The 14,702-nt window shown below is 46.9% G+C and overlaps 1 protein-coding gene across 1 annotated transcript; it reads left to right on the forward strand.

The window, feature by feature from the left end:
• Window positions 1-370: 370 nt before the first annotated feature.
• LOC128882751 (uncharacterized) lies at window positions 371-1,829 on the forward strand. Its single transcript, XM_054134480.1, has one exon. It carries the CDS (start codon window positions 371-373, stop codon window positions 959-961), a length of 591 nt encoding a protein of 196 aa, XP_053990455.1. The 3' UTR covers window positions 962-1,829.
• Window positions 1,830-14,702: the final 12,873 nt, after the last annotated feature.

The raw sequence follows: 14,702 nt of genomic DNA on the forward strand, positions 1-14,702 counted from the left end.
AGCCAAATGAAATACCTTGGTCTCGTCCTCGACAGCCACTGGCGTTTGGAGGCTCACTTCGACCGTCTGGTCCCCTTTGTGGAAAGGGCGGCGGCCGCGCTTGGCCGCCTTTTGCCCAATATCGGAGGACCTGGGGATCGTCTGCGCCGCCTATATATGGGAGTGGTGCGGTCTATGATGCTGTACGGGGCCCCAGTATGGGCCTCGGACGCGATGGGAAGCCGGCGCATTAAGCAACTGATGCGCCGGCTGGAGAAGCGGATGGTCATAAGAGTCATCCGCGGGTACCGCACCATCTTCTACGTGGCGGCGCAGGCTCTGGCGGGTGAAATACCCTTCGAATTGCAGGCGGCTGCACCCGTGTTAGTCTATGCGCGCGTGCAGGCTACCCGCCTCGTTCGGAGGACTCCGCCTGAGCCAGAGTCGGAGAAGGTCGAGGAATTCGAACGCCAGGCCTGGCGCCTGGCGACTGGCGCTCGCGAATTGGCGACTGGAACTAAGCTCCCACGCCGGCGAGCGCGTCGCCGGGGCCCTCCTACCGCACCTCAAAAGGTGGCGGGAGAGGCGGCAAGGAAGGCTCACCTACCGGGCGACGCAGGTATTCACCGGACATGGCTGCTTCGGTGTCTACTTGTGTCGCATATGGAAGGAAGCGGCGGCAGCCTGCCATCACTGTGGCGAGGAGGAGGACTCGACGCAGCACACGCTGGAGGAATGCCCCACCTTTTCAGCGCAGCGTCGAGTCCTACGGGCCCAAATCGGGCAGGACCTCTCGCTCCCAGTAGTAGTTGGGGCTATGCTGGAGAGCGAGGGGAACTGGATGGCGGTGGTCTCCTTCTGCGAAGAGGTTATCTCGCAGAAGGAGGCCGCAGAGCGGGATCGGGAGTTGGCCGATCCCGCTCGAAGGATCCGGGGGCGACGGCGACCTGGTTGGGGTCTCGCCGTCGGGCCCCCGAACTAGGCACGTTAGCCGGCGGCGGGAACGGTCATAGACAACCTCCGTCGCGGGCTACCACAGAGGACAAACGGTGGCGGGAGAGGGGGGACGACAAGGTAAATACCGATCCCCCCTGGCGGTCGCGATACCCAGGGCCGGGGCCCTGGATATGCCAAATAATGCGGCCGCCGAGATGTAGCGGTGCGGGGCGCGGCTTCCCTGCACCGCAGATTGGGAGGTGGTAAGGGGCGACAGAATCTTTTCCCCCTCGGGACGCGGCCGGCCAAAAGCTACCAGATGGCCGGCCTAGGCGAGGGGGAGCTGCGGCAGCGTTCTATGAGAGATCACGCGGCTCCTCCTAAATCGCCGAAGTTGGTAGAGCGTCGAAGGTCGCCGTGGAGGTTTTAGTGGGTATAACCTCTCACTACCTTCCACCCGCTCCCCCGGGCGGGTGGCAGGTGTCTGTTATCAGATTTCCTCCACATAAAATAAAAAAAAAAAAAAGGTATTGATGCTGGTGCTGTTGCTGCTGCTGGTGTTTTTAAAAGTTTGTTTTGCACCACTCGCGGCTTCACTACGCACCCGAACGGAAGTTTTCCCGTTTGTGCTGGTCGCACGTAGTCTCTTAGCAACCGACGAATCTGCTCACGTTTGCCCAACCGGTATTTTCGTACCTTTTCTGTGTTTCTCATCTACTGAGAGGGAAAAATTGGAATTTATAATAGTTTTAATCGGCGATGAATCTCATGTCCCGTCAATCGTTATCAAGCCCGTGCAACCCTTTACGACCGCTGGTTTTGCGTCTATTCCTTTCAAAGCCGGCTTCGACGCCTCGATCAACCCTTACAGCAAGCACGAAAGTGACTTGTAACCTGAGTACGATGACGGAAAAGAAACCCACGTCCGAGTAATGTTTTTATCTTTAAGATTTCTAAATGACCGGCTTCGACGCCTCGATCATAAATCAAAAAGATAGTTGGTTTAACTATAATTCATTCCTTTTTCTTTCTCCGAACGCGTCGAATGATTAAGGAAAAAAAAAATAATTGCAACATTTGAATTTGTTAACTTACGTTACTGTTTATTAAGACCCGCGCACGGTCTTTTATTATAGCAATTACAATTAATTACAGTTTGAATAAAAAGATTCACTACCTTAGCTTCGCAATAAAACTCGATGTCTGATTCGACTCGACAAGGACTATAATTTTGGGTAACTCGCGACGACTATCTAGTACGACAATTATATGCTTGAAATTTCGAACGGCAACTATACGCTTAAAATTTCGAACGTCAACTAACCCGAGCCCCTGAATTGCGGGCGTACTTATACCCCTAATTCTGGACCTTTGGTCCGATGCAAGGAGAAAAAATCATACCACGTGATTTATTAAAAATTCATGGGTGGTGGTTGATTTCTTCCCATGGCGTTAGCAATAACATCTTGCCGAAATCATTCCTAGGTGTTTAGTCTACCCCTTATCGGTTTTTGGTGACTGACACCAACGATAGCCGCTGCCGACGGTTCCTTAGCTGATGCTACGCTTGAATTCGTCGAAAAGATGCAAGGCTTCATTACATCTGGCCGCCCACCGGTGGGTGGTAACGAGTACTGAGAATTGTACGGGACCTGTAGTTGCGACTTAATATCTAGGAGAACTGTTGTATTCTCGTGGGTCGCGATAAAGTAACCGAATCCGCGTTTCACGATAGTGAATAAGCCGCGGCCGTACCGTGGTCGTATCAGGGGCACATAATGTAGCAAGAAGTAGATCGCTCGCTCCGCACCCGTAGCTGTTATCGCTTAGGTTCTCTCTTACTTGCTAAACGCTTCTCAGTCTAAGATATAGGGTGACGTTTGAATATACAAATATTACATGTGTCTTCAACTTATTACAAGGAAAAATTATGTCCGTGGTTTGGACGGTCGATATGCGAATGTCACAATAGGCCGTTAATTCGCTGTTAAAGGTATTATGAGTTTTTTATATTAGAATTTTTATCCAATTTGTATTTGCTACAGAAAAGACCGTGCAAGGGTCTTATTTATAAATAGTAATAAAATTAATAAATGGCAATAACAGTCATTTTCCCGAGTCCATTCTACTCGTTCGCAAAGTGAAATTTAGCATGATAAATTCTATTAGCTTGAAAGGCGAAATCAATTCATTGTAGTTTCAATTATTTATTGTTTCGATTCATGATTGAGGCGTTGAAGCCAGTCATCCAGAAATCCTAACGATAGAGATATTACTCGGTCGTGGGTTTCTTTCCCATCATCGTATTCAGGTCCAAAATCATTTTCGTGCTCACTGTAAAGGTTGGTCGAGGCATCGAAGCCGGTTTTCCCGAACGGTAATCACGGATTTGATTTGTGACTACTCATTTGTGACCCAAGGTAGAGCTGATATTCCAATCAAGGCCGAGGCGTCGAAGTCTGCTTTGTAAAGGAACAGATGCAAAACCAGTAGTCACAAATCTGGTAAACGCTGCTCATTTGCTATCCAAGGCAGAGCTGATATTCCGATCAGGGTTACGGTCAGGGTTAAGCTGTAAGCCGGGTTTTGAGAGGAATAGACGCAAAATCAAAAGTCGTCAAGGATTGGTGATGCAAGGACTTGTTAATGGTTGGTGGCACAGGAGATTTCTGGACAAGTGATTTTATCTTAATTTAATTCTCTCTTAAAGTAGATGCCTGAAAGCGATAGAGATAGTAACAGACTGCGGAAACGTCGTGGCAGTAGACGTGAGCAGATTCGACGTTGCTGCGCGAATACGGGCAACCTGCTTAATTTGGGAGATTTCCTCTCAGGTGTACTCCAAGATCGCGGATAAGTGGAAACAAACTATATATCAAACACTATATATTCATACACTTTGTGTATATATCCGCCAAAGTATCGAAACTAACCAGTTTCATCACAAACGTTACATTTTCCGTTACAATATCGACTAAATAGAGCGACAATTTTACAATATTACATCATTTGCCACTATGATAATTATAAACTAATACATACCGTTGGATTCAGAATAACAGAATACTTTTATTAATCTAGAAATAAATCACAATTTTGTAAGAAATAATGTAGGAAAGTAATTACTAAATATGTTAAAATATGTTTATTGCAGAAAGAAAGAAAGGATAGGAAAAAAACACACAAATTTGTTTCAGCTCCCGACTCTCACGATTCTCGCTCAGCAAAACAATATAATCGTGCTCGCTCATTATCGGCTCCACGCAGTGAAACACACATATACTCACACACACTCACACATACGTACACACTACAATTTTCTTTAAATTCTTGGAGGGGGGAGTGTAACTTTTTAAAAAAAAAATTGTTGAACATTTTTTGACATTGGTTCATAGGCCTTTAAAAACAGTGCAATGTTTTGTGACGAAACGTTTGTTACGAGCGAGTGCGGAGTCGGGTACACGTGCCGATCGCTAGGTGGTGGCCGCGCGGCAATAGCACTCGCAAGCGAAACTGCTCGATTTCGCCTATAGCACCCTCGACGTGACCAGGATAGGTAGTGTCCGTCAGAGTCTCAGTCTAGTCTCGTACCGAGAAACCTGATTGCAACTAGAGCGCTTGGGGTATTGACCACTTTTTTTATATGACGAGGGGAAAATGCATTACGCACACCCGGCGGATGTAGGGACTTCCGTCGGGTAGTGTGGGACTCCCCGCAGGCGAAAAACGTCACCCGCGGGTATACCCACTAAAATCCTCCCAATGGCCAACATCGGGCAAAACAGCGACCGTGGGCTCTCTCCAGGACGGGGAAGCGAACCTCCCCGTCCCTACGAAATCCACCACGGTCGCCGCGCCCAAACTCCCCTTGATCTTTTGGGAGCCCATCTCGGTGTGGGGCGGCCAAACACCTCCCCCTACACCGTTCTGTCGGCGTCAGGGAGCCATACCCCGACGCCCACCGCTTTGGGACCGGTCACGAAAACGGCAGCGAATCCCTACCACCAACCGTCCCTACCCACAACCCCTCCACCAGGGAGGGGCTTGGGTGATGGGGCGGGTGCTCGCCGCCTCCACGCTCGCCTCAACCGCCTTCTCTCTTGACGAGCGTGATCGGCAAGCTCCCGTTCCCGCTCGTCCGCCTCCTTCTGGGAAATTATTGTCTCGCAGAAGGAGGCCACCGCTTTCCACGACCTCTCACTGTCGACCATGGCCGCAACCACGACCGGCAGCGAGAGGTCCTAGCCTATCTTCATTTGAAGTGCCCGCCTTTGACCAGCAAAGGACGGGGACCCAACGTGTGTTGGGCCGTGTCCAGCACAGTTCCACATTGGTGGCACTCGAGCGTCGCCTTCGCATCCACTTTATGCAGGTACTCACCAAAGCAACCATGCCCGGTGAGCACCTGCGTGAGCCGAAAGGTGAGCCTACCATGCCTGCGGTTCAACCAAATTGGCCAGAACCACGCCGACGGTACGCTTTCGGGCAGCGGGGCTGACTAGCAGCTCCCACCACCACGCATCACGCGCGCGCCGTCGTGACTGGCGCCTCCACCCTTTGAGCTCATCGCCCGGCGGGCCCACCCCATTTCGGCAGTACTCACGCCGGGGCCTATAAGCTTCGGCGTCGGCGGCTGCCTGACGATCATGTGTGGGGGGGGGGGGGGGACCCCCCCGGGCCCCGCCCCGTCCCGGCCGACAGGGGGGGGGGCCCCCCCCCCCCCGGGGGGGGGGGGCGCCGGCCCCGGGGGGGGGGGGGGGGGGGGGGCACCCCGCCAGGATCAGCGCCGTCTCAGTCGATACGGTGCGGTAGCCCCTGACAACCCTGATGCCCCCCCCCTCCCCCACCGTATGCGGCGGAGTGTGTGCCGGCTATACCGGCACTTCGCCAGTGTTGCGGCCCATACGGGACAGCCGTATAGGACCATGGCCCTCACCACTCCCACATAGAGGCAGTGCACTCCCTCCTGCTGTCCCCTGAGGTTAGGCATTAGGCGACCAAGCATGGTCGCCACCTCCTCTACTCAGGAGAGCAGACGGTAGGGCAGTCGGCGCAACCAGGCACTCTTCGAAAGAATGCGGCGCCGACTCGCCTTGCGGGCCATACGGGGCCCATAAGGCGGCGGCCCACCTTGCTGTGTTTCCGCCATTCCATGTGGCGGCGGTGGAGCGGGCGGCAGTGTTCGCGATTGTCTGCTCCGCCCGCCGCCCTCCGGGGGTGGAACTCGCGGCTGGGAAGGTAGGTGAGGTCGAGTGTCAGAAGCGCCAGGCCCGAAGGGACACGCTGGTCCGGTGGAAACAAGTGCTTGCTCCATTGGGCCGTCCGATTGTCCTGGCCATCCTGCCCATATTTGATACATGGTGCTGGATGCGGGGAAGGTTGACCTTCCGCCTCACGCAGGTGCTGTCCGAGCATGGATGCTTCGGAGAGTACCTGCACCGGATGAGGCGGGAGCCGACAGGCAGTGTCACCACTGCGGCGAGGAGGTGGACACGGCGTGGCATACACTCGAGGAGTGTCCGGCATGGCCTGCGCCGCACCGTGCCCTAATAGTCGCAGTGGGTGGGTGGGACCTCTCGCTCGCGGCCATGGTAGACCACATGGTCTCGAGCGAGAGGTCGTGGAAGGCGGCGGGCTCCTTTTGCGAGGAGGTTACGTCGCAGACGGAGGCCGCCGAGCGAGCCCGGAAAAGAGACCCGGCAAGACGGATATGGGCGCGGGGACGTCCCTCGCGCCGGCGTGCGCCCCTGCGTATGAGTATGAATGGCGGGGGGGCCGCGAGGGGCGTCCCCGTGACGACATGTGCCTCGCACGGAGGCTGCGAATGTGGGGGGCCGGGGTGTGAGCTGAACCTGGCCACCCGAGGGGCTATAATTCCCCTCGGGAGGGGCCGACCGGTTCGACCTGTCCCCACTTGGACCGTCGGGTCTTGTGGTGGCGCATGGGGGGTGGGGTGGGGAGGGTCGGGGCGTGCCGGAACACGCCTCCGACCGATCCTCCTTTACCGGCGTCGGCATCTTCTTGTCCTGGCGTTCAGGGTGCTCTTAGTTTCCTGCACCAGTACGGACACGAAGACGCCGGGGGCTGTGGGTGGACCGAGGGGGGTCTCGGGAAGCCCATTCCGACGGCCTCAGGGATGTGGACACCGGGCGGGTCCCTCCGCCCGGCGTTTTATAGAGTAGGTAGTGGGGGAAGCTAACACCCTCCACCCGGGATACATGTAAGCTGGGAAGCGTCCTGCGAGTACTCGCGTGTACCAAGCGCTTCCCACGTAGCTCAGGCGGGTGTGGGGTTTTAGTGGGTAGCCTCCGGCGCTCCCCTCCCCGATGGTAGTCCCACATTACCTCGTTCGTCCCCCCGGGAAACCGGGGTATGCGCAACGCATTTCCCCACAATAAAAAAAAAAAAGGGGGTGGGCCTTCGGTAGTGCGCGTTATCGGTTCCATGGTGTCGCGAGTATCGGCGCTGTATAATACGATGGTCGGGTGCCTCGAGGCTTCGGTCGCTGCGCCGCGGTATAATCGCTTGGCGGGTAGGAGGATTTCGGGGAAAAGGAAGTTAACGCGGGAATTGCCCTAGTGGCTAAACGGCGTTAGCACGAGTATCCTTCCCGGGTTTTCCCACGCCACGAAGATCGAGCTTCGTTGTGGGATGGCAGGCTAGACGGTTTCACCGCGTCCGAAAAGGGACCTCTTTGGTCGATCTCTTCGGATGCGCCCCGTTGGAAGAGGATAGTATAGGTTTACAGAGTAAATGAATGAGAGCGTTTGAGCGGCGAAATCAATCTTTAATATGCAGGAGCTAGATGTCTGTACATGGTCGCTCGCCCAGGTGTTCTGCCTTCCTGGGCGGCGCGGCTCGGTAATTATGCACGGCGCTCCCCACTTTTAGTAGTGAGAGAGCGCCATGCGCTAGCGTGGTGCGCGGTTCCGTCCTCGCGGCGGCCGTCGGAACTGCCAGTGGGGAAGGAAGACCGAGCGCGGTGGACCGCGAGCGCGAGAGGAGAGGATCGCGACTACAATTCGAGTTAGAAACTCAAGAAAATTAAAGTTCTGATCGCTTTTTTAGCACAATGTCTTTTTTTATTGAACACCTTGTTCGAGAATCTCCTGAACGTACATGAAAGATTTATTTTCAAATTATCATTATACCCGTCGATTTTGAAGAATCTACGGTAATAAATGAACGTTTTTCGGTTTCGAGGCTTACGCGCTCGATAATCGATCTACCGCTTGGGCAGTAAGAGCGCGGTACGATCGTGTGAGAAGCGCCTAAGACAGGGAAAGAGGGAGAATACGGAACAGGGAACGATGAATGGTTGATAGCCTATCTGCCAGGCGCTTCTGAATGCCGGCTCCGTCCGGCCCACTTACTACTCTTTCAAATCTGCTCCAATTTGACAACGAAAGCGTGATTCAAAAAATCTGAATTTTTGGGGACCTGTTAATGAAGCACTCGTGCGTCCGATTCCTTGAATGGCGTTGACGTGGGTTTACTCGTTCACCCTGCAGATGGACCTGAATTTGGGGGTGGGTTTTCCAAAAAAAATGACATTTACGTATATTAATGCTATTCGCGCAGGAAAAAGACATCAAAACTGTGTCGCCCCAATGCCCTGGACTGTAGGAAATGTGCTCCACGCAACGCGACAACGTTCCAACCCTTACACTTGGGGATGGACCACCCCTAACACTGGGGCCACTCCCTTTAGTTCCGGGAGCAGTTTTGGAAACGGGACCTTTTCGGCATTGATCCTTAACGTATCGAGAACACACATGGTGAATTTCATTGCCCTCTGATGTGCGGAAGTGCTCCCTTACAAAGGAGGTTGAAAATTTGCGAGCTGTTCCACCCCCCTCCAAAGGGGTGCCTATGGGGTGCACGGTGTGCGTGATGGCATTTTCTGAATCAGGGGAGGCTAGAGAATGCATTGAGCCCAAATTCGAGACTGTCGTCCAAAAATAGTGGGTTTTAGAGAGGATGGGGGGTTGTAAGGGGTGGGTTTGTCAGAGAGGGATTTCAAGGGGTGCATTTTGTAGAAGCCACCAAGGAGAGTCGCCCCAAAGGTTTTTTTTAATTTTTCAACCCCTCCTGTCACCCCTAGCCTTTTCCATTGACGCGTCTTTCTACACCCTCCCCTTTAGGGGGATGAATTAACCCCTTCTCATCAACCCTCGCCAATGCAACTTTGCACACACCCAGAAGACACTTGAAGACTATTCCTCACGAAGTTTCACCGAAATTGGTTGAAAACTCTCATAATTATGAACATTTAAAAAAGTGTGCCGCTAATATTTTCCGGTAATTTAGTTTTCATCGGTCAGCCGTGTATCTATGGGAATTACCATTTCTATGCAGAAAAATGTGCTGTAATACCGACCGACCAAATCGGAGAGGTCACGGGCCGTGTCTACTCGCTTAAATTATAATAATTATAGCTAAAATTCTTGTAAATTAAGTAGTTTCTGCTTTTCGTCGAAACATAAAGTGCAACTAAAAAAGTGTTATTTGAGTTGATAAAAAATGATGAGATATAGAGACATTTAAAACAGACAATTTTGAGTCTTGTAATATTGTTGTGTAAATAGGAATGTATGATTTTTATTTTTAGAAATTATATTGTAAACCGTTGGAATAGAACAAAGATTAATTACACATAAAATCAATTTATAATAATAATGCTCTGAATATAAAAAAAAATGATTTGCTTTCGAGACAATCATATATTATCATTCCACTGTAAATAAGTATTAATTTACTTTCATTGTTTAAAATTTTGAACATCGTAAATTATATGCACACTAAGTGTTGGAGGGAAAAAATGTTCAAAACTCTGTTACATGGTATGGAGGTGATTTACCTTTCTTTTCTCAGAGAATTTTCCTGACAGTCGTCGTTTATTATTTTATACACTACAAATAAAATGTGTTTTAGTAAGAAATAACAAATTTATAGTCAGTTAGTCGTCAATTTGAAATAAAAATAATTAATATCGATTACAACAAATTCAGTTCCTTTTTAATTAGATAAAAATAACGAAGATATACTGATTACCACGAAACCTGCTATCAAATAATCGCCTAACGGAAATAATTCTACAATAACATTTCATTTTTATCAAATTTTAAATAAAATTGACAATAAAAGATAGGAAAGATAATATTCACCTCACTCTTTTTTATTATAGACTTACGTAACCTTTTAGCATGATTAGGTTAGGTGACTTATCCTATGCAATCATATTATCTTTCTGTGTAACGATCCAGTGTCGAAACTGACCATCAATAGCACGTAGCAAGGAGGGAAACAACTAATTTATTTTCCACGAATGCATACAAATCTGTGAATGCAAATAGGTAGAATACTAAATGATAAATAGCACTGTAACAATGAACGGAAATAAATGTTTCGCACACTGTGGTGACTAATCTTTTTTCCTTCAGCTCGATCTCAGCGTGATCCAAGAGGAGCAGGTAGACAGTTGCCATGGCGCTGAATCAAGCGTAGATCTACACCCGCGTGTAGATCCTTTCTGTTCAGTCTATGAATCACATTGGCATAAGAAAGGGATATGCTGAGCACAAAGAAGGTAAGCAGGAAACGCGTACGATAGGAAGAGAGACGAGAAGACGGTGGAGGTCGGTGCACCGAGGAGCGAAAGCGAAAGAGACACAGCACAGAGCAAACCTGAACAAATCGGGGTGGTCTCGCGTTCAGCGTTCACTAACTGCGACACGACAAGCTGTCATACTCAGTTAAACTCTCTGGAGACTCGATTGCAATCGACGAGGAACAAAATAATGTTTGCCCGCTACATCTGGGTCCTCCAGAGTCTCTGATGATCCGTAAGCGTGCGTCGAAAATCACTGTGTCATCGAGAGCTATCGATGACAAGGCGACAAAACGTATCAAATACGTCACATAAAGAGGCGTCCATCGGACACTGGATACTGGCTTCGGAAAAAGGATAATGGGCCATTCAGGTGACGACAGGTGAAATCACCGCCTTCGGAGGTCCATCGAATTCGCACCTCTCGTTAAGAAGAATGCGAGAAACTGATGATGGATAGAGGATGCATACATACGGCATACATATAACATGAACTTTTGCAATTTGATACGTTTATTAAAACAAGTATATGTATAATATGTAGGAATTTGTTGGAGGAATTTAACACACAATTTGATTCATCTAAAACAGAAGTTTTTATTATAATTAATACGAAATTTAATTTAACCTAATAACTTAATTTAACTGATTACAATATTGACATGTGGTCGGCTAACCTAAAACAGAAGAATGAACAATTAGAGGTTTTTTACTTCCGATATTCCAATAGAGCGACACGATATCACAAAATTCCGTAGATCAAATTCGCTAACAAATTTTGAGGGCTCATTCAAAAGAGGAAGGTCCAAGGAATGGTGCTCTGGTCGTGGTTGAACAATATTGTGTCGATATTTAATAATATGAGCGTCCAAAGTCGAACAACAGTCGAGCAAAATACATCCGCAGAATAGTTGTATTTTTAGGTTACTGAAAGGATTTTGTGACTCAAACGGCACCAGAGCATCATTCCTTGAACTTTCCTCTTTCGAATGAGCCCCCATTGAGCCCAAAATATGCTCATATAAGGACAAAATCTGTGGGCAAAGCATTGCATTCCCAAAAACGAGGTTTCGCCATTTTGACGATAATACAGAGCAAGTTTCGTCACAAATTTAGTTCAGACAATCGATAGGAGATGGCGCTTACTGAGGACGATTGCTAACGTGAATTCGATACAATTGCGACGTTGTCTTTCTCACAACAGCGTCTCTCTACACTGTTGCCATTTCACTGAAGTCGAAATCGCGCTTAGCATCCCGATCCCGTATCCTTACATTTGCCAACGTCGACTCTCAGTCTCTCTTCCTTCTTCATCGAACTGTTTCTTTCTATTTTCGTCGTCGCTTCGAAACTCTAGCTTTACGCTGGAGTTATTCCAGTTATTGGAGTTATTGGAGTCACTTATTTTTTTTTTTACTTTTTCTTCCGTTTGTATGATGTATTGTTATGGAAACTACCTTTTTATACATTAAGCTTATTTTTATACAATATCGCGCAATTTTTATGTTTTTTATCGCTTTGAAAAAGAAGTCAGTATGTGAAAGGAATTTCTACAAGCTTTTATAAAAACTTACGTCATTATAATTTGTAAATAACAATTTAATTATATTAAACAAACATTGCACAACTTTTTTCTTCTTTATTATTTTTCCTTTTCTTTCTTTCTTTTTCTTCCTCCTTTTTTCTGACTTCTTTTTCAATGCGATAAAATTCATAAAAATTGCACAATATTGTATAAAAATAATCTTAATATATAAAAATGTAGTTTCCATAACAAAACATGGTACACACGGAAGAAAAAGTAAAAAAAAAAAAGTGACTCCTACAGGGATCGAACCGCTTCCAGCACAAAAGATTGTCTTCGAAACATGGCACTCTAACGATTGTACCACGCTGCTTCTATAATACCTCCGACTCTTATACGATTAACACTCACCAATCGAAATTTAGCTATTTTAAAAATTTATTTCTCGAAAACGAAAGAGAGTCGCGCCTTCTCACTTGCAGAGATTGTCCTACATATCCTTCTTTACATATGAAAAAAATTTGATTAAATAATTCGGGGGACACTAGGCAATGTCTCCTTGTAAGCTATGTGAACGTGGGACCTGACTTAAAAAATTAACTTTTTTTACGGAAAGTTATAGCATTTCGTTTGTAGTTTCATCAATTGATAAATGAAAGAAAACTGTAACAACCTAATACTAAAATCGAAACGAAACACTATCATTTTCCATAAAAAAAAGTTAATTTTTTGGCAGTTGGGTGTCAGGTTCACATACCCTAGTAGCACAAAATATTGAATACATATTCATCCAATAAAGGAGATTGAATCTCATTTTAATATTTAAATATACATATGATGTTTATTCTACATTTAGAAAAAATATTCTGTTTTTTAAGAATAAAATGAATATCTATTCAATATTTAGAATGGAATATTTTTTCCCAAATATAAAATACATATTTATTTGATATTCAAAACAAAATATTTTTTCACGAATTTAAAATAGATATTCATTTGATTTTCGCAACAAAATATTATTTCCCGAATATACAATACATATTTATTTAATATTCGCAACAATATATTTTTTCCCGAATATAAAATATATATTCATCTGATATTCAAATTCCCACCGAGATAAAAAAAATTAAAATAACTTGTCTTAATCGAATCCAATCACAAGAAATAAAGTAATAAAAGTAAAATCTATGAATAAATGAAACAATATAAAATTGATTTAATTTTTTTTTGAATCTCTTATTTTTCAAGATTTATTCAACATTTGAATATTCAATACGCATCTTCTAAACATAAATTTCACATTATCCGAATATTTTTTAAACGCTTCTTTTAAAATATTTATGGAAAATAGGAATCATTAATAATGGATTTTTCAGGATATGTAGGTATCAGTTTTTATAATCAATTAGTATCAACTCAAAAAGTAATTTGTATTAAACTTCTTTATTTTTATAATTGAAATCAGGGTACACAGGGTGTATATAAAAATTATTGGTCACCACTTTCAGGGGTTATTGTACACATCTGGATCGGTGGACATTTGCAAAAAAACCGTCCGCAAAATCCATTATGACCTCGAATTTTAAGATCAAAGTTTTTTTTAATTTTAAAAAATTCTACTCGAGGAGTAGGTAACAAGCTTCAAAGGAGCCACATGCCAAAGACGAACCGTTGTCGCGTAACAAATTGTTACAGTATTTTAAATTCTCGATAGCGCGGAACAACTCTACGAGGCGCCGCAGCGGCGCCGAGGGTTCCTCACCCTAGCTCCTATTCGCATATGCACGCGCGATGGTGAAGTGTGACCGCACTACACAAACGTAATACGCATCGCGGAACAGAATACTACTGCTTACTACACTGAGCATTCAGAATCCCTCAAGGAAGAAGTATACAGTATATGTTGTTGAGAAGAAACTATACTGTATGGCGATAACAAGCAGCTCCATCTAGTTTTCCTCTGCTGCCGCATATCTAATGGTAATACCATTTCTATTTACCCCTTAAGGGGTAAAAATTAAATCAATTTTATATTGTGTTTCATTTATTCATAGATTTTACTTTTATTACTTTATTTCTTGTGATTGGATTCAATTAAGACAAGTTATTTTAATTTTTTTTATCTCGGTGGGAATTTGAATATCAGATGAATATATATATATATATTCTCCCCTGTGATGCCCACCTTGTCGTGGTAGGGGAGCCTGGGGGCTGATCACCGGCTGCCTCGACAGGGCGGCTTGCCGCCCTGTCGAGGCTGCCGCAGGGCTCGCGCTCCGTCCCGCCGACACGCCTTGGCGCGTCGGGGGAGGGGGGCGGGCAGTGTTCTCCTGGCATGGCTGTAATGCGGCCCTCACTAAGAGGCATCATTGCACAAAACTTCACACTACACCATTACAACACATTACGCTTACACCTCTTACATACAATTACACACGCAGTTTCTATTTTCAGATGTGGGGAGTGGTTGTTCCCAGGTGGTGGCCCACTGGGAGTGCTCCCCCCGCGGGTTGACTGTGCTTTCGGCTGCCCGCACGGGGGGAGGGGGGGGGGCTGATATGCGCTTGCGCTGCCGAGGAGGTAGCGCAAGCACTCTATTGTGCACGGTCGCATTGAACACCGATGTTTTGGAAGCGGTACATTGCGCAC

The sequence above is a fragment of the Hylaeus volcanicus genome, unplaced genomic scaffold, assembly GCF_026283585.1.
Source record: "Hylaeus volcanicus isolate JK05 unplaced genomic scaffold, UHH_iyHylVolc1.0_haploid 12175, whole genome shotgun sequence".
In the NCBI taxonomy this organism is placed as follows: Eukaryota; Metazoa; Arthropoda; class Insecta; order Hymenoptera; family Colletidae; genus Hylaeus; species Hylaeus volcanicus.